This window comes from Perca fluviatilis, chromosome 13, assembly GCF_010015445.1.
Source record: "Perca fluviatilis chromosome 13, GENO_Pfluv_1.0, whole genome shotgun sequence".
In the NCBI taxonomy this organism is placed as follows: Eukaryota; Metazoa; Chordata; class Actinopteri; order Perciformes; family Percidae; genus Perca; species Perca fluviatilis.
The window spans coordinates 31,933,560-31,953,126 of record NC_053124.1 but is presented as its reverse complement, the minus strand read 5'-3'; the positions used below and the strand labels follow the sequence as shown (position 1 = coordinate 31,953,126).

Sequence of the window (19,567 nt, the reverse complement as noted above, 5' to 3'; positions counted from 1 at the left end):
TGACAAGATTAATACCAGACCTGAGCCGTTTTCTCAAATGAAATCCGTACAATGTCCGGAGAATCAGGTCCGGAGTTTCCGTTTCACACATGTAGCACACAACAGGAGATTGTCCGTGTCAGACGCGTTTTAGTCTCGCATTGCCAGCTCTATCTCCACAGCGTTGTGGTGTAAGGTCTGGCTACACCACAGATGCATTCTGGGATAGGAGGAAAAAACACTCTGGGTCGGAGAAACTTTTTCGTTAGCAAAGATAACTTTTTTCGTGAGCACACGAAAGATTATAAGGTTACTGTTAACCCAGAGTTTCTGCAAGTTTCACCAAGTCAAATTTAAGACTTTTTTTTAGACTTTTTTAAGTCCATAATGAATGATATTTTTTTTTCAAGCAAAGTATCACTAAACTTTCACTTCCCCAAAGCTGAAGAATAAAATCAGTTTTATGTCTGCGGTACAATCCGAAAGAGACTCGCGCCAATCACATGGAAGCTGAAAGCCTAGAACACAAAACTTCAGCGAATTTAAGACTTTTTAAGGCCTCAAATTTGGATTTTGAAATTTTAGACTTTTTAAGAATTTTTAAGACCCGGTGGAAACCCTGTAACCAATTTTATGCTGTGGATGTGAAATATTAACTCTAGCCACATAACGTTAGCAGTACTTTGTTAGCATCATTTTGCGTCTAGCCTCGGATTGGTATCTCGTGAGCATAAGATGCTTTCGCGTGCGTCTCCTGCTCACGTAAAAGTTTCTCGCGCGCACCATAAATTATCTCGTGCATACGAGAAGTACAATAAAAAAGTAAATAATTCCCCATGTCCCTTTAGGGGCTCAGTACATAAAGGACGGGTTGTAGAAATTAAACAAGACCGGAGCTTTTCTTATCACAATGTATTTATTAAAAATGATTTAAAAAAAACAAAGTGATGTATTTACGGTTAATTCTTTTTAATCTATACTTATACTATACTTTTTTATTGATCCCCAGTGGGGAAATTACAATTGTTGACAGATACTAAGCTACAGACACACAAATCACAGTGGATGCTACATACTACTCCGATATACATGGTTTGTACAAATAAACTTTCTATCATTATATGTATCTAAAGTGGTACAGTGACATTTTACCATTCTTCTGTTGTGTTTACGTGTATGTAAACGATGTTCATTTGAACACATTTCACACAGTCTATTGCATTTTAATGTGAAAAGCTTATCAGTGAAATAGCTTGAAATATCACAGTTTAAAGAAAACTTACACAGGACAGTGCTTTCATTACTCCAGCATATTTTGGGGGAAAAATAGTTCTTGAAATTGGCTTTAGAGAGAGATCAGTTATAGAAACTTGTATTTAAAAAGGAAAGTTTCCACTTGTTTAAAGAGCAGAAACAGTAAAAAAAAAAAAAGTAATTGTTTATAAAAAGCCACGTTTATAAAATCTCAAATGAATCATATTTGAAAGCAGAGAATTTTTCTTCTTCTGTTAAAAACACAAATAACAACAGTGAGTCGTTTTATCTGTTCCCGTGGGAACCAGTTGGGTTCTTGCGACTGGTCACTGCCGAGTACGTGACGTCCTCTTCGACCAATCCTGTCCCTCCTCGGCCCGAGGGGCGGTGCTTGTCTGCATGCTTCAGACTGGAATAGTGCAAAGACACTTCCTGCAGAGACAAGACACTAGTTAACCTCCACATTCACACAGGAAAACTCGCATTCATATTAGATCAATTATTTAAGATCAATAAACGTATCTATATTTTTAAAAACAAGTAGCTTGTGAAAAATCTGTGGCACGTTCAAGTTTACAACAGTGTGCAACGTTTTGCTACGGTTTCCGGGTTGAACGACATGTTTTCTCAAAATGGAGGAAAAGAAGAAGGAAACAAACAAAGGATAAAAGGACGGGAGGAAGAAAGACAGGAAGAGGGAAAGAAATAAGCAAGGAAATAAACCAGGAATGAAAGGACAGAAGGATCTACACACCTCGGTGACGCTCTGCCTTGTGTTGCTTCTCATTGGATTACAGCAGCAAACAGCTGGTTTCCCTGGAGACAGAGAGAGAGAGGGGGTGTTAAGCACAAGGTGGAAAGATTACACCGGCAAAAACAGCTGATCTTCTGTTTGGATCTGGTTTAGGATTCAACAGTTCACTGGCTCTGAATGTAGATGAAATATGAGGAGAAGTGGCTGGGTTGGCTCAGTGGGTAGAGCAGGCGCACATATACTGAGAGGTTTATGCCTCGACGCAGAGGTCCAGGGTTCAAATCTGACTTGTGACAATTTCTTGCATGTCTTCCCCCTCTCTCTCCCCTTTCTCCCCTAGTTGTCCTGTCAAAAATTAAAGGCGGAAAAGCCCAAAATATAATATAAAAAAAAAAATTGAGGAAAATTCTGAAATCATTCGTCTCCCTTCTTCCATCCTTTCATTCCTTGTTTATTTCCTTCTTTTCCTCCTTCCTTTCGTCCTTTCATTCCTCATTTATTTTCTTCCTTTCCTCTGTCCTTTCTTTCCTTGTTTATAACCTTATTTTCTTCCTTCCGGCCTTTCAATCCTTATTTCCTTCTTCTTTTCCTCTCTTTTTTACTTCCTTCAGTCCTTTCTTCCCTTATTTCCTTCTTCCTGTCCTTTGTTTCCTTCTTTTCCTCCTTCCTTCAGTCCTTTCTTTCTTCGTTTATTTCCTTCCTTTCCTCTATCCTCTGTCCTCTTTCCTTGTTTATAACCTTCTTTTCTTCCTTCCATCCGTTCAATCCTTGTTTATTTCCTTCTTCTTTTCCTCTTTATTACTTCCTTCTTCTTTTCCTCCTTCCTTTCGTCCTTTCATTCCTCGTTTATTTGCTTCCTTTCCTCTATCCTTTCTTTCCTTGTTTATAACCTTCTTCTTTTCTTCCTTCTATCCGTTCAATCCTTGTTTACTTCCTTCTTCTTTTCGTCCTTCCTTCAGTCCTTTCTTTTCTTTTTTTTTTTTTTTTTTTTTTTTCTTTCCTTGTTTATTTGATTATCCCTGTCCTTTCTGTCCTTTCATTCCTCGTATGCTTCCTTTCTTTTCCTCCGTCCTTTCATTCCTTATCTATGAGTAATGTGTGCATGACTAAGCCCCGCCCCTCAGAGCCGAGCCGGCTGTGACTCACACTCTGCTACTGAAAGTGAAAGCATGAAATTGAAACTTGGGCGAGCTGTTTGTGTCGACGCAGACAAAGTGGCTTCCCCTCTTCGCGTTCTACCTTTTCCTCAAGACAAAAAACAGCTCAAACTCTTAAGAAAAGAGCAGTTACTTGACGCAGTTGTAGTAAAGGTTGTTTCCTGCCTTCCTGTGCCTGTCAGCAGCCATGCCAGACCGTCAGCTGTGTCTGGAGGCCCTGTCTGCCCTCTCCGGCTGTAACGTCGAGCCGACAGCGGGGGCCTCCCAGCTCACCCCGCAGGACTTTGTCAACATCGTGGCCCTCAAGGAGTTTTACAAGCAGGAGGGGCTCAAACAGCTGGAGTACCCGAGCCTGGGGACTTTGTCCCTGCAGGACGAGGATTTGTACAGCTCCCCGCCGTGTCTGGTTGAGGGCCCGTCCTCCGCCGGGCCGCAGCCCAGCCTCAGGACCACGGTGAAGATCAACCCGCAGGACTTCTTCGATCCGCAGTACGACTACGACTTCACCAACATTAAGGTGGACGGCGATTTGTTCTTGCGGCTTTTCTTTTTTGAATAAATCATGCGTCCGATCATAGAGATGCATTTTTGCAAGGGGGGAAAAAAGTAAAACAAAAGAGAGGGAGGGAAAAGAAGAGGAGAGAGAAAAAGAAAAAAAGGGGAAAGGAGAGGGGGGAAGAAAAGGGGGAAAGAGAGAAAAAAAAAAAAAAGAGAGAGAGAAAAAAAAGAAAGAAAGAGAGAGAGGGAGGGAGTAAAGGAGAGAGGGAAAGAAAGAAAGGAGAGAGATGGAGAGAGGGTGGGGAGAGTTAGTGGAAGAAAAAAAGAAAAAAAGAAAGAGGGGTTTAAGGGAGGGAAAGAGAGAGGAGGGAAGGAGAGAGGGGATGAGAGAGAGAGGATAAAAGGAAAGAGAGAAAGAAGAAAAAAGAGAGTAGAAAAGAGAGAAAAAGGAAAGAGAGAGAGAAAGTAGAGAGAGAAGGGGGAAGGAGGGAGAGGAGTGAAGGAGTGAGTGAGTGAGGGAGGGAAAGACAGATCGAGGGACGGAAGGAGAGAGTGAGGGAGGGAGGGAGGGAGGGAGATTGCGAGGGATTAAAGGAAAGAGAGAAGGAAGGATAGAGTGAGTGAAGAAAGGAGTGAGGAATATTTACTAGTACAGTGGAGATCAGTCATCTTAAAAGAATGGCTGTTCCTGGCAAAATAACACACATAGTGACACACACACACACACACACACTCAAAACACTGACATATAAGGCGGTTAAAGGTTATACTGACATAATGGAGGCAGTTAGACTGGTTTGAAATAGTCTGAATTCCTCTTAAGTAAACTGACACCATCCTCGTAAAGGAGTGGACAATGACCGGGTGGGGGGGTGCATTTTTTGAAGCGAGAAGGGACAAGGAAAGGAAGAATGGAGGAAGGGAGTAACCCCCAAGCATGTAGCATAATTAACGTTTCCCCCTGACCCTGTTGGACCCCCCCCCGCCCCCTCCCTCCAGGACGGCAGCAAGACGTTCCTGCGCGGCAACGAGCCGTACATCCGTCCCTGCGGCTGGAACCGCGCCGCGCTGCAGGTCGTGCGGAAGTACGACGGGGACACCTGGCTCGGGACGGGGAAGGACGCCTGGCCCGTCTCCTACCACGGACACAACATGGACGGCTCCCTGGGCATCATCCTGACCCACGGCGGTAGCCCCGGCGACGAGCCCTGCTTCCTGGAAGCCGCCGCCGCCTCGCTGGTCAACGCCGAGACGAGGGGCCGAGGGGCGTACTCCACGCCGGACATCAAGCTGGCGGAGAAGTACTGCAAGCAGTTCAAGTCCAAAGTGGACGGGAAGACGTACAAAGTGGTTCTCCAGAACCGCATCAACCCGTCGAAGAGGGTGAAGTGCCAGCGGGAGGACGTCTGGTTGGTCTACGTCCCCAAAGAGTGCAACGACGTCCAGGCGAGAGCCATCGTGCAGGAGTCCATCCGACCGTACGGGCTGCTGCTGCAGCTGGTGTGAGGACGAGTTATCAGCGCTCGATGGAGTTTTAAGCCCCCAACGTCGACTTAAAGGCAGCACTGCGAGCGTTGACTTCAAGGCAGCGCTGCGAGCGTTGACTTCAAGACACCTTGTCGCTGCCCGATGTGAGTCGAGTGCTCATGTGAGTCGGGCATGCTCAGATTCAAACGGTTTACGGCATAACGTGTCTTACTGAAATTTGTGAAATCCATAAAATAATAAACGTTTACATACAATAGCAGAAGATGGAAATCATTTCAAAAACGTGTAGACAGCAGCAGCAGCAGTTGCTAACGTCAGCTCATAGACTGTGCGTTAGCTCAAAAAGCCGTTAGCATCTTGTCGCTAAGTGACGCATGCGCGACTCACATCGGAACTCGACTCGCATCGGGCAGTGACACACCTAACGCTAACACTGCCCCTAACCATTGCCTAATCCTTGTGCCTTCCAGACAGCGCTGCCTGGAAGGCGACGTTGGGGGTTTAAGACACCAAACACTGTTATCAGTAGGGCTGGGTACAAATTATTTAATTCTCAAATGAAATTAGTTTTTTTCTTTGTTTTTTCTTTGTTTGTTTTTCTTTGTTTGTTTAAGCCCCCAACGTCGACTTAAAGGCAGCGCTGCGAGCGTTGACTTCAAGACACCTTGTCACTGCCCGATGTGAGTCGAGTCATTTCAAAAACATGGTAGCTAGCTATGATTGTTTGATTGCTAACGTTAGCTCAAAACGCCATTCAAGTGACAGCCTTTGTTGTGTTTGATTGCTAACTTGTAGCCAGCAGCAGCAGCAGTTGCTAACGTCAGCTCATAGACTGTGCGTTAGCTCAAAAAGCCGTTAGCATCTTGGCGGCTACTTGTCGCAAAGTGACGCATGCGCGACTCACATCGGAACTCGACTCGCATCGGGCAGTGACACACCTAACGCTAACCCTGCCCCTAACCATTGCCTAATCCTTGTGCCTTCCAGACAGCGCTGCCTGGAAGGCGACGTTGGGGGTTTAAGACACCAAACACTGTTATCAGTAGGGCTGGGTTCAAATAATCCATTCTCAAATTAAATTAGTTTTTTTCTTTGTTTGAATCTGTGATCTGTTATCGATTAACCCTCCTGTTGTCTTCGGGTCAAATATGACCCATTTTCAAAAAGTTTCTACATCAGAAATTTGGGTTTTACAATTACCAAATTGTCCAAAAAAATAACATGGATGGTTCTATGCAAGGCTCTTCACAAGTCAAATAAATGATCAGTTCACTACTATTATTGAATTTGGGTGTTTTATTTAATTTATAGTATTCGAAGAAAAAGAAAAATGATAAAAATGTTGGAAAAAAAGCTTCAAAAAGTGGAAAAAAACTACAAAAATGTCAAAAAACAAGCGCAGAAAAAAAAATCAACAAACAGAATAAGTGACAAAAGACTTGGAAAAAATAAACGTTTTAATTTTAAATTTTTTGCAGAAAAACGTGCATATTGGATGAGAAGACAACACAAGGGTTAATAAAATCCCCAAATCGATCTTTTGATATGTTTAATATATGTAATACCTGGTGAATTATAAGTAAATTAAAAGGGGGATGGGGGTTACAACCCCACTAATAATCAAAACTGGCCGGTGCAACCCCCCCCAAAAAACCTATTATAATTTAATTTACATTTAAAAAATTTGCTCCATAACTTGATGCAAAAAAGGCACAAATTGTTGCAGAACAATTCACCAGAAGGCAGGAAATGAAGTGTTTGATATGCTCAAAATTTCTATTTTTACTCAAAAGTAGAGATCTCAAAATATTATTGAATGAATGTTAATATTAAAGAGTCAGAATCGAATCGATTCGGGAAATCACTGGCGATACCCAGGCCCTATTTATCAGGGAAGTTAATTCAACCTGAAGTTTTCTCAATTATCAACATAAAACCTCACGTAAAAAATGATTTACACCCTCCCACTGTGAACAAGTAAAGGCTCCTGACGCGGTTTTTGTTTATAAAGCGTGATTTATGCTTCGGCGTTAAATCTGCGATCTGAGATACCGACGCTACACCCTAATATTTGAAACATTTTCTTTTAAGAAATCGACGCGCACACCAACGCACCAAGTATAAACTTACGTAGGCTGCGGGGAGCCTCCGCAGGACCATGGATCAAGATTTAGAGGGGTGTAAGAAAAACCCACGAACCAGTACTGCCTTTTTTCTTACATTTGATCAAAAATAATGCTGCTTTTCCCTCTCAACCATACAGTGCTGATCCATTTGTCCGTGCGAGGCTTCTGTCGCTCCGCTTTATTCCTCTGGGTGACGTCAAGTGACTTTAACGCGCCCGCAAAGCATCCTGGGAAGGCGGCGCTGCATTTGAAAATTGCTGCGCGTCCAAAAATCCGGCCGATGCCCATCTTTATGCAAATGAAACGCGACCATCCAGTAGAAGTAGACGAAAATCTTTCCAACTGACCTTTGTCGATCTGAAATGAAGACAGATTTCAGCAACTGTACGATACAACTCGCTTAAAATGTTTTCAGAAACATCCTGGTGACCTATTTTCGTAAAATACGAGATCGTATTCGTAACTGGCCGCCGTGACGCTCGGTTGAAATTCTCGAGCGGCCAGACCCACGTGACGCATTCATCCAATCAGCTGCCGGTCAAGGGCGTGGAGCATCAACCACGGATGTAGCAGCATCAAAGTCCCGGTCACACACCTGCCCGACCAATCACGAGTCAATCCCAGCTGTCAATCACTATGGTTTCACCCTGCTTTTATAGCATTAAGTAACAAAAAAAAAAACACTGATCAGAAAAATTAACACTTGAACTAACACCAGTGTGATCAGAACTACCCCGAAATGACAGAAACCATCTTTGGGCGATCCAGATGTTTTGGCTTCACTTATACAGTCTCTGCATCAACCCGCCCCCTCTCAAATGGCAACCTTACTTCACTGCCTTGCTGGATTAAGGACTTCCTGCTGACCTACTTACCCTAAACTTCCTTTTTTTTTTTTTACTTTTAAACAAGCTCTGTATAAATCACTTTAACTCTGCGGGTTTGTTTTACATACAGCATTGTTATTATTGATGAGAGTAACTACTTGAAAATAAAAAAATAAAAATGAAATGAACATGCGGCTGTGATTTACTGTGTAACTGTATAAACTGCTGGGTGGCTTAATATCACATCGTAATTAGTTATGTTGTGTTAATAATTTGATTCTGCAAAGTAAGAAAAGCTGTCAGATTAATGTGGTAAAGTAGAAATATAACATAGAATAACTGTTTTACACACAGCATTGTTGAGTAACTACTTGAAAATAAAAAAAAATTTAAATTAACATGCAGCTGTGAATCCTTCTGTGTACATTGAACAGAAATGTGAGCAGCAGTTGAGCTCTCTACATGATGCGTTCAAATGCAAAATAAGACAACCTAACAAATAGCTTAACAATGTGCTTCAAGTGCAGTATCGAGTGCATGTACTGAGTACTTACAACCACTGGGTGGGGACACTGTCCTCACTTTCACTGTCTAAACTTTTGGTCCTCACAAAGGTAGAGGACACACACACACACACGTGCAAACACACACACAGGAATATTTCCCACACACACACACACACACACACACACACACACACACACACACACACGTGCAAACACACACACAGGAATATTTCCTACACACACACACACACACACACACACACACACACAGAGAGCTGCAAGCACACACACACACACAGGAATATTTCCCACACACACACACACACACACACACACACACACACACACACACACACACACACACACACACACAGAGCTGCAAGCACACACACAGGAATATCCCCCACACACCACACACACACAGGAATATTTCCTACACACACACACACACACACACACACACACAGAGCTGCAAGCATACACAGGAATATTTCCCCCACACACACACAGAGCTGCAAGCACACACACAGGAATATTTCCTACACACACACACACACACACACACACACAGAGCTGCAAGCACATGCACTGTGATTTACTGTGTAACTGTATAAACTGCTGGGTGGCTTAATATCACATCGTAATTAGTTATGTTGTGTTAATAATTTGATTCTGCAAAGTAAGAAAAGCTGTCAGATTAATGTGGTAAAGTAGAAATATAACATAGAATAACTGTTTTACACACAGCATTGTTGAGTAACTACTTGAAAATAAAAAAAAATTTAAATTAACATGCAGCTGTGAATCCTTCTGTGTACATTGAACAGAAATGTGAGCAGCAGTTGAGCTCTCTACATGATGCGTTCAAATGCAAAATAAGACAACCTAACAAATAGCTTAACAATGTGCTTCAAGTGCAGTATCGAGTGCATGTACTGAGTACTTACAACCACTGGGTGGGGACACTGTCCTCACTTTCACCCCCTTACTATACTATATTTCCTACACACACACACACACACACACACACACACACAGAGCTGCAAGCACACACACAGGAATATTTCCTACACACACACACACACACACACACACGCGCGCTGCAGAGCAGGGCACCGCACAGGAATATTTCCTACACACACACACACGCGCAGACACACACACACACACAGAGCTGCAAGCACACACACAGGAATATTTCCCACACACACACACACACACACACACACAAATATTTCCTACACACACACACACACACACACACACACACACACAAACACACACAGAGCTGCAAGCATACACACAGGAATACCCCCCCCCCACACACACACACAGAGCTGCAAGCACACACACAGGAATATTTCCTACACACACACACACACCACCACACACACAGGAATATTTCCTACACACACACAGAGCTGCAAGCACACACACAGGAATATTTCCTACACACACACACACACACACACAGAGCTGCAAGCACACGCACAGGAATATTTCCTACACACACACACACACACGCACACACACACAGAGCTGCAAGCACACACACAGGAATATTTCCCACACACACACACACACACACACACACACACACACACACACACACACACACACACACACACACACACACACACACACACACACGAATATTTCCTACACACACACACACAAACACACACAGAGCTGCAAGCATACACACAGGAATACCCCCACACACACACACACACAGAGCTGTAAGCACACACACAGGAATATCTCCTACACAAAAACAAACACACACAAACACAACACACAGAGGAATATTTCTACCACACACACACAGAGCTGCAAGCACACGACAGGAATATTTCCTAATACACACACGCTATCACAATAATAAACACACACAGAGCTGCAAGCACTAATACCACAGGAATATTTCCCACACACACCCACAAAAACACACAGAGCTGCAAGCACACACACAGGAATATTTTCAACAATAACACAATACCTAACATTTCTACAAAACAACACACACACACACAAACACACACAGAGCTGCAAGCATACACACAGGAATACCCCCACACACATACACACACACAGAGCTGCAACAACACACAGGAATATTTCCTACACAAAACACAAACAATAACACACACACAAACACACACACACACACACAGAGGAATATTTCCTACAATACACACAATAACACATATCACACACATACAGAGGAATATTCTCCCACACAACAATATCAATAATACACACACACAGAGGAATATCTTACAATAATAATACACACAGAGCTGTAAGCACACGAAGCGGAATATTTCCTACACAACAACACCACGCTATATCACACTAACACATACACAACACACACAATATTTCTACAAACAACACACACACAATAATACACACAAAACACAACAACACAGAGCTGCAAGCATACACACAGGAATACCCAATATCATCACACACAGCCTGCAAGCAATACACCACAGGAATATTCTACACACACGACGCTATCAATAATAATATCAATAATAATACATCATCACACACACAGAGGAATATTCTAATAATACACACAGAGCTGTACACCAATACGTAATATTCTACACACAATACCACAATATCATCACAATAATACAACACACGCGACATCAATACACACACACAATAATACACACACACACACAATAATAATAATAATACACACACACACAAGACACGGTGCGCGCATTACACACAGGAATATTTCCTACACACGCACACACACACACCTGAGCACAGGTAGAATCCAACGATGAAGAGGAAACAGAGGACGAGTAAAGCAGGAAGAAGGCAGATCGCCAGACTCCAACATGGCTGCCTGGCTGACTCCCGGTCAACTCCTGGAAACACAACAACACAGGAGCAGTTCACTGACTGATGACTTTCCCACTTCTGGTCTTCCGTTACGACTCCGATTTGTAACAGTTTTGGAAATATTAGCGCTGCAGTACTCATTACTGTTTTCATGTGAAATCTCACAGCTTTAAGACAACCCGGTCTCACGGCAGTTCGCCAAATGGACGCGTTATTTGGAATCTATTGATTCGTGTACACGGACACGTTTATCTCGTTTTTGGTGGTGGTCAGCACTAGAGGATGGCTACCCGAACCGAGCCTGTCGGATGGATATTTAGTAATGTTCTGGTCGGGCTCGGTCACATCAGCGCGATAAGGCATTGAACATTTTAAATTAAACAGCTTATTATGTAGGTGCGCGCCTGTGTTAACGCGTGCCTTTGCCACCGTGGGCGATATACTCAGCTGTTGACCTTCCAATGCCTTCCTACTATTGCTTAAAGTGATGGTTCGAGTAATTCACCCTATTCTTTGCACATCATACCTCGAGGCCAAACACCCCAGAAGCTTTTCACCTGGTCTAACATTGACCGAGTTAACGAGTAGCGCTAGTCGCTGAATAGCTTAGCGGAGTAGGACCCACGCTTGTATCTCGTATCGACCTCCAAATGATACCAAGGGTCTACACTAGTATATATAGTTGTCTCATAAAACGATGTATTGTAAAGTCTGTAAGTACACCAGAAGTTTATGTAAATAACACTTGCCTGCTGGCTTCTGCTCTCTGCTGTTGTTGTTGCTGCTGTAAGACGAGTGCTTAGGGCCGTCTACAAATTACAACACCGAAAAGAGATGCAACAAAAATATTTTTTAATGTAACTTATTTTTTAAAGTAAGTGCTGTAATATAACTAGCAGGAGACAAGTAATAATTGAGGTAAGTTTGGAGACATTACCTTATTTAATCATTAAATGAATACATATTTTTGATGTATCTCTTTTCGGTGTAGTAATTTATAGACGGCCCTAAGCACTCGTCTAACTGCAGGTAGCAGCAGCAGCAGCAACAGAGAGTTGAAGAGAGCAGGCAAGTGTTCATAAACTTCTGGTGTAGTTACAAACTTTCCAATCCATCGTTTTATGAGTGCATAACCTATATATACTAGTGTAGACCATTGGTATCATTTCGGGCATTATTAGTGGGGTCATTTAAGAGATACAAACGTGGGTCCATTAGCCCCGCGCTAAGCTATTCAGCGGCTAACGCTACGCTACGCTAACTCGCCCAATGTTCGACCCAGGTGAAAAAAGCTTCTCGGGGGGTGTTTGGCTCGACGTCATGGTGCAAAGGACCCTAGGGTGAATTACTCCGAACCATCACTTTAATAAAAGCGGGCTTTCCACACAAACAGACGTACACGTGTCATTAGTATGAGGGGAATAAAACAAGATTTTAACTGTGTCGGGCTCAGACATAAATATCTTAATGCCTGTCGGGCTCGGGCCGGGTTCGGTTACTGCTCTGTCGGACGCGGGCCGGGCTCGGACTGAAAAATGCGGCCCGCTCAGTACTCTAGTTAGCACGTAATGGGAAGCATCTCTACGGAGGTTGGGTTTAGGAAAAGAAGGGGAGAACGGGGAAAGGAAACGTCCCACGCGGGACACGGTCCGCGGTCTCCTGGGTGAACGTCCTGTATTGTTTGACCCATGCAACCCCCAACCAACCTCCCTGCGCGGATTTTCGGCATTTCATACTACTCGCTACTTTTGCTCGTGTTGTGACCACGAAAGATCCTTCCCATTGAAACACATTAGTTTAAAACAAAACGTGCTGACCAGTGTCATGGCTGCTGTGCTCTAATATTTTGTAACTGTACGCTTGGAATAAGTGCACAAAGAATCCCAGATCCAGATAGGCTACGTCACCCATGAGATATAGACATGAACGTGATGTGGCTCCATTTGTTCCTCGCTGTTTACTTTTGTTTTCACACGGGACCCAAATCCCGGTCTTTTGGGTCAAAGTCCTGTGTTTATTTGACCCATAAACCAACGCGACCTGCCTCAGCACTCTTATACTTTGTCACATTACTTCCTGATTGGCTCTCGTCATAACTACTACGGCCACTTAACCAGCGGTGGAAGAAGTATTGAGATTCTTGACTTAAGTTTAAGTACTTATACCACCCTGTTAAAAATTGTCCTGTATTGAACATGTTACTTCAGTAAAAGTCTGTAAGTATCATCAGGAAAATGTAGTTGAAGTATTAAAAGTAAATAAAAATCCTCCAATTGTAGAAAGTGTAAAGGACCCAACCAGCTGTGTGTTTAATGGTCTCATCATCTCAGCTGGACTTGTAGTCCGTTATATTGTTGGCTAGTTTACTTTAGAATCAAACATCAGAACTTGAGTAAATGTACTTAGTTACATTCCACCGCTGCACTTAACCCATTACGAAAAAGGTAAATATGAGTCTTAATTGCTGCTTGAACAGGGACCAGCAACATCCCTTTTGGAGCTCTCGTACGTGTATTTCATTGACATTGAAAACAAACCAGATTTAATGTGCGCTGAAATCTTTCAGTTTAACTTTGTGGTGTCTGAACATTTCAACTATTTGGACATTTAACACAGGCCAAAGTCATACATGCTGTAACTGGAGTAAGAGTACCACTGTAAATCAGGAGCTATAAACATAGATGATTAGATTAGACTTTATTATCATTGCACATGTCACAAGCACAGAGCAACGAAATGTAGTTGGTGTCTAACCAGAAGTGCTTTAAGCAGTGATTAAATAAGATATTTAAATAGCATGTGCTACAGTGTTTACGGAGTGCAAGATATGAATGATATATAAGTATACAGATGTGTCTATACGAGTGTCTATTACTACAGCTATGTACAGGCTATGAACAGACTAGGACTATGGTAATACATAATAAATAACTAGACAGTATGTACAGCGGTGCAAATTGAGAGTATTGGAGGGCTTATACAATATGTACAGTAGAAGTAATACATATATACAGGTTATAAACAGTATCCTAAGGGTAATGGGTCTGTGACAACTATGGGGGATATTGCATTTGTCGCGAGAATAAATATCGCAAAAATTGCACAGTAGTATGTGCAATTTTAGTAAAACAACATTTTTTGTCGTCTTTTTATTTATTTTTTAAATCACGTTTTTTAAGCTTTTTCTGATGTCTGTCGATTTGGAGTTTTTCTGTTTTTATTTCCCATGTTTTTGAAGCATTTTTGTCACTTTTTTCAACCTTCTATAAAAAGAATTTCTCAAATGCTATAAAATCTAATAAAATACCCAAATTAATTGAAAGTATTGAACTGATCATTTATTTTTGCACTAAAGAACATTGTATGGAACCATCCGCATTATTTATTTTTTGGGACTATTTGGTTGAAAGAAACCCACATTTTTCATATAGAGACTTTTTGAAAATGGGTCAAATTTGACCCGAGGACAACAGGAGGGTTAACAGAATTTCGTTAAAAAAAAAGGGCGCCAGGCACCCCCTAAAGCTCTGATCCTTAGAATCGCCCCTGATATAAAAAAAAAAATCTATTCCAAACCTCATCCAGTGCAGAGAGGAAAAGACGGTTGATAAAGTGCTGCTCACTTCATAAACTGGCGTCAACATCAAGCTAACCACTGATGACAAAACAGAACATTTCCTCTCAAGCTGCCACCACTGAAACCACTGCTTTCCACAGAAATGTCTGCACGACCGTTAGGTCAGCTGAGCGGCTGCACTTTATTCAGCCTTCAACGTGTTGCTATTTTCAAACCTATTATTAGTTTCTGTGAGGAAATTAGATTATTTGTTTTGTTAGTTGACACTAAAGTGTGCGGCTTCGTCCAAAACCAATGTGTCTCCATTGTTGTTCAAACCCACATACTTTTATTTCATGTTCATATACTACATATGTCAGACTCAATTTTGGGGAAGTGTGCAGAAACATGGACTGATTGAGTTTTACTCAAACAACATGTAACCTTTCAGCGAAGACTTGACACAATATTAAGTCGAAATATATTCATACAGGGGAGACTTTTTTTTGCACGTTGCATTATTTTCTTCATATCATGCAGCCCTAATCGATACTCGGCGTCTGTGTATCCAAACAGTATTAGGGACTGTTTGTTATTTATTTTAGGGGCCACCGGAGGAATTTTGGGACCTTTAGTCAAAATAGACATGACCCTCCCCTCGCCAGTAATAATTTTTCTATGACCCTCCAAAACGATTTGGAAAAAAGGGATGAGCGTCCCCCACCTTCTGTACTGGTTTGTGCTTGGCAAAGATATACAGATTCCCATTGCTTTTTTACAGCCATGACATACGTGATTAACCCTCTGCTTTCTCATCTGATGCATCCTAAATGCACACTTCCTGCATTACTGCATTACTTCAAATACTGAGTTACTGCTCTAATAAACTAGTATTCACATGAAATGTGAAATGTTCGAGACTGAGGGCTACATGGATGACCCTCCCCTCAACAAAGAATAAAAGACATGACCCTCCCCTATTTTCCTCTGGTGGTCCATTCCATAAATACCGAACGGTCCCTTACCACAGAAAATATTGCGATACTCTGCCGTATTGACCCCCAACCCTAGTAAATAAATGACGTTCTTACCGTCGACCACCAGATTGATTCCTCTGTTAAGACAAACGGCTCCTGAGCACCGTCCGATGCAGAAGTAGAGCCCGGCGTCCCGCTCCCCCACCTCCAGGATGTCCAGACCGCGTCCTGCTCCGCTGAGGCTCTGGAAGCGGCCGACGTCCGCGGCGTGAGGGGTGACCACATCCTCTCCGAATTTGGATGCTGAGACCGTGAGCAGAGGCAGCAGCTGGTCAGAGCGCAGGTGGTACCAGGTGATCTCGGACGTCAGGTTGCAGGGGAGCGAGACGTTCTGTCCCGCTGGGACCACCAGGGCGGGGCGGGGGACGGGCGAGGCTGCCGACAGGTGACATCCCGCGATACCTGAGGAGAGCGGGACAGGTGAGGAGAGAGGTCAGAGAGAAAGACGCTTTGGTGTCAGTTGAAAGGAAATCTCCGTAGAAAACTGCACTTTAAAATTTAACCGTTATTCTCTTTTTTTAAGTGCTGCCTTTATGTTCAATTCAATGTTCAATTTCTTCAACTTATTTATTTCCACTTGTCTTAAATTCAACAAAGCAATTTGTTGTATTTTATAGGAACACTAAAAGCAGCAGAAAGGCAGAACTGCGTACACTTTAACACCCGTTTCTATATCACAGGTAATATCGTTATCGCGGTATTCAGCGTTATCGTGTATCGCAATTTCCCCTCATATCGTGCAGCCCTACTTGGGATCCTTCTTCAGTTTATAGTCAACAATTTCTACAGTATAGATAAAGAGCAGCATTAAGTCCCGCCCCCAGCAGGAGGGGTCGCCAACTCTCTGTACTGCGTTAAGGTTTCCACCTCTCAATTGCATCAGCTAGCTGCACGATATGAGGAAACTAATTGTTTTTATTTTGACTGATATTGCAATTGCGATATGATTCACGATATTAGAAGGAACTTTGACAATCGTGATTCTCATCGCGGTGATGGACAATTCCGCTTCCAACCTGTAGGGGGACCGAAGTGGGAAAAGTTTTCTAGTTTTGCCCCTGTGTGCACAAGAGATCTGGGTTCGATTCCCACTGCAATACATCAACCAATGTGTCCCTGAGCAAGACACTTAACCCCTAGTTGCTCCGGAGGCGTCCAACCTCTGATATAGCAATTGTAAGTCGCTTTGGATAAAAGCGTCAGTTTACGGAGCCCCCCTGGGGTTAGAAAAAACTAAACCGTGCGCACAGATTCATAGTCTGTGCTCTCGGTTTTATAAACGTAAGCAAAATTAGAAAGATATTCACAGATTTGAACTTCTGGGATCAATTCTCTATAGTGAAATGTTATTAAAAAGGTCCCATGGCATGAAAATTTCACTTTATGAGGTTTTTTAACATTAATATGAGTTCCCCCAGCCTGCCTATAGTCCCCCAGTGGCTAGAAATGGTGAAAGGTGTAAACCGAGCCCTGGTTATCCTGCTCTGCCTTTGAGAAAATGAAAGCTCAGATGGACCAAACAGGAATCTTCTCCTTATGAGGTCATAAGAGGAAAGGTTACCTCCCCTTTCTCTGATTTGCCCGCCCAGAGAATTTGGCCCATCCATGAGAGAGAGAGAGAGACATCATGGCTTTCAAACAAGCAAAGTGGCAGTTGGTCAAGGCCACAGATACAGTATTAGGGGACCACTAAGGCCTATATAAAAGCGTCCAAAGAGCACCATGTCATGGGACCTATAAATCCCAAACAACGCATCTTTCCTAAAGTAAGGTAAACAACGAGCTACAAACTCATTTTCATCAAAACGAGCCGTCCTCCGACCTGGAGAAATAACATTATTGGTCTCTATGAGCAGCCGGCGGTGAGACTGCAGTCAGTCAGACCGGGCGCGTTTAGGGACCATCTACAAACTACAACACACAAATTTTTTTTATTAATTTAATGATTAAATAAGGTAGTGTCTCCAAACTTATTTTTTAAAAGTAAGTGCTGTAGTTCAACTACAAGGAGACAAGTTATAATTGAGGTAGGTTTGGAGACACTACCTTATTTAAACATTAAATTAATAGTTTTGTGTCGGTGTTGTAGTTTGTAGACAGTCCCTAAGCACTCGTCTCACTGCAGTCTCGCCGCTGGCTGCTCATAGAGCCCAATAATGTGTAACATTTCACTGTAGAAAATTGATCCCAGAAGTTCAAATATGTGAATATCGTTCTAATTTTGCTTACGTTTAGAGCATATATATGAATCAGTGCGTACAGTTTATAAAACCGAGGGAACAGAATTTTCTATCAGCTGTCCCCAGGGGGGCTCCGTATCAGCTAAATGACATGTAATGGAATGTAATGTAATATTGCCATTTCCATAAAACTGCGATTAATTGTGCAGCCCTAAAAAAGCCTAAAGCCTCAGAGGGACTGCAGGGGCCAGCTGTAGCACAGAGACATGGGTGTGTCCTCTGAAACCCAGAGACTAAGAAAAGAAGTCCCACAGCTCCCAGATGTCCCATTTCAGACCCACCACTTTGTTTTCTTTCAGTTTAGTTTTTGGTTATTTTACCACGGAGTGACTTCACCACATCCACCACCTGATTCATGAGTCCAAATCATGACCACAAACACAAATAAACAAACCAGACACGATAAAAAGAAACAATACTCTTCTAAATGTAGCTTATCCCCAAAGCTCTTACATTTCTGCACACAGCATTGTGAGAGTCATTGACACACCCTTGAATTTAATATCCAAAGTGAGCGTGGGAAGCATTGTGCCCTGCCTGTCTGCATTTAAAATCAACACATATTATAATCAAATAAAAAACGAAATAATTCAGTAACTTACAAATGAAAGTGAGGATCCGTGTGACACCTGCCATCATTTAGTGAAACAATGTATTCTCCAGGCTGCAGGAGCACGAGGTCTGAACCCTTCACTAAGTGAACAAACAGTGATTTAAGTGGGAGGAAGTGAGCGGGGACTTTATTATGCAGCAAGACAGACAGATAGAAAGTAGAGACCACCAGAATCTTTAGAAAACGGAAGACTGAAGATTTTCCACTAAACATACAGACGCAGACCCGCGCGCACACACACACAGAGCTGCAAACACACGCACGCACGCGCACACACACACACGCGCACACACACACACACACACACACACACACACACACACGTTTCAGCCGTTTAGGTTTCGTTTCTGCGGAGATCCGTCAAGTTGTATCTGTAAATGTCATATTAACGGGAAATCCTTCAAAATAAGAGCCTTGTGCTTCTAAGGAGGCGAGAAATAAAAACATTTTAACCTCGTGAGAAAAAGAAGAAGAGCTTGTTGGCTCAACACAGGGAGAGTAAAAAAGTTTAAAAAAAATCCCTGGAAACAAAATATCAAAATCTTTCTTTACATTTCTGGGACGTTAGAACTATATTCCCCTCAATGCATAGCCTACACAATTATATTAAAATGGAATTACTCTCACTCCTCCCTCTCGTCTCAAATCCTCTCATAGCAGATCTCCA

At 42.6% G+C, this 19,567-nt stretch overlaps 2 protein-coding genes across 3 annotated transcripts; one reads left to right on the top strand and one right to left on the bottom strand.

Annotated features, from left to right (window-relative positions):
- Positions 1–933: 933 nt before the first annotated feature.
- LOC120571701 lies at positions 934–19,135 on the bottom strand. Of its 2 annotated transcripts, XM_039820767.1 has the most exons (5): positions 18,890–19,132; positions 16,102–16,449; positions 11,370–11,480; positions 1,988–2,049; positions 934–1,665 (listed from the first exon to the last, which is right to left on the bottom strand). In XM_039820767.1, exons 1-5 carry the CDS (start codon positions 18,924–18,926, stop codon positions 1,519–1,521), a joined length of 705 nt encoding a protein of 234 aa, XP_039676701.1. In that variant the 5' UTR covers positions 18,927–19,132; the 3' UTR covers positions 934–1,518. The 2 variants fall into 2 exon arrangements, with proteins under 2 accessions (XP_039676701.1, XP_039676702.1); XM_039820768.1 differs by lacking the exon at positions 11,370–11,480 and having other exon boundaries at positions 18,890–19,135.
- LOC120571700 lies at positions 3,135–6,307 on the top strand. Its single transcript, XM_039820766.1, has 2 exons — positions 3,135–3,661; positions 4,642–6,307. Exons 1-2 carry the CDS (start codon positions 3,332–3,334, stop codon positions 5,146–5,148), a joined length of 837 nt encoding a protein of 278 aa, XP_039676700.1. The 5' UTR covers positions 3,135–3,331; the 3' UTR covers positions 5,149–6,307.
- Positions 19,136–19,567: the final 432 nt, after the last annotated feature.

What these genes read in the sequence shown, in the direction of transcription:
- LOC120571700 (XM_039820766.1), top strand. Translation starts at nt 3,332, where the DNA reads ATGCCAGACCGTCAGCTGTGTCTGGAGGCCCTGTCTGCCCTCTCCGGC. An exon ending in ACGACTTCACCAACATTAAG is followed by an intron (nt 3,662 to 4,641) that starts GTGGACGGCGAT and finishes CCCTCCCTCCAG; the next exon opens with GACGGCAGCAAGACGTTCCT.
- LOC120571701 (XM_039820767.1), bottom strand. Translation starts at nt 18,926, where the DNA reads ATGATGGCAGGTGTCACACGGATCCTCACTTTCATTT. An exon ending in ACGGATCCTCACTTTCATTT is followed by an intron (nt 16,450 to 18,889) that starts GTAAGTTACTGA and finishes CGCTCTCCTCAG; the next exon opens with GTATCGCGGGATGTCACCTG. An exon ending in CAAGGCAGAGCGTCACCGAG is followed by an intron (nt 1,666 to 1,987) that starts GTGTGTAGATCC and finishes TTGTCTCTGCAG; the next exon opens with GAAGTGTCTTTGCACTATTC.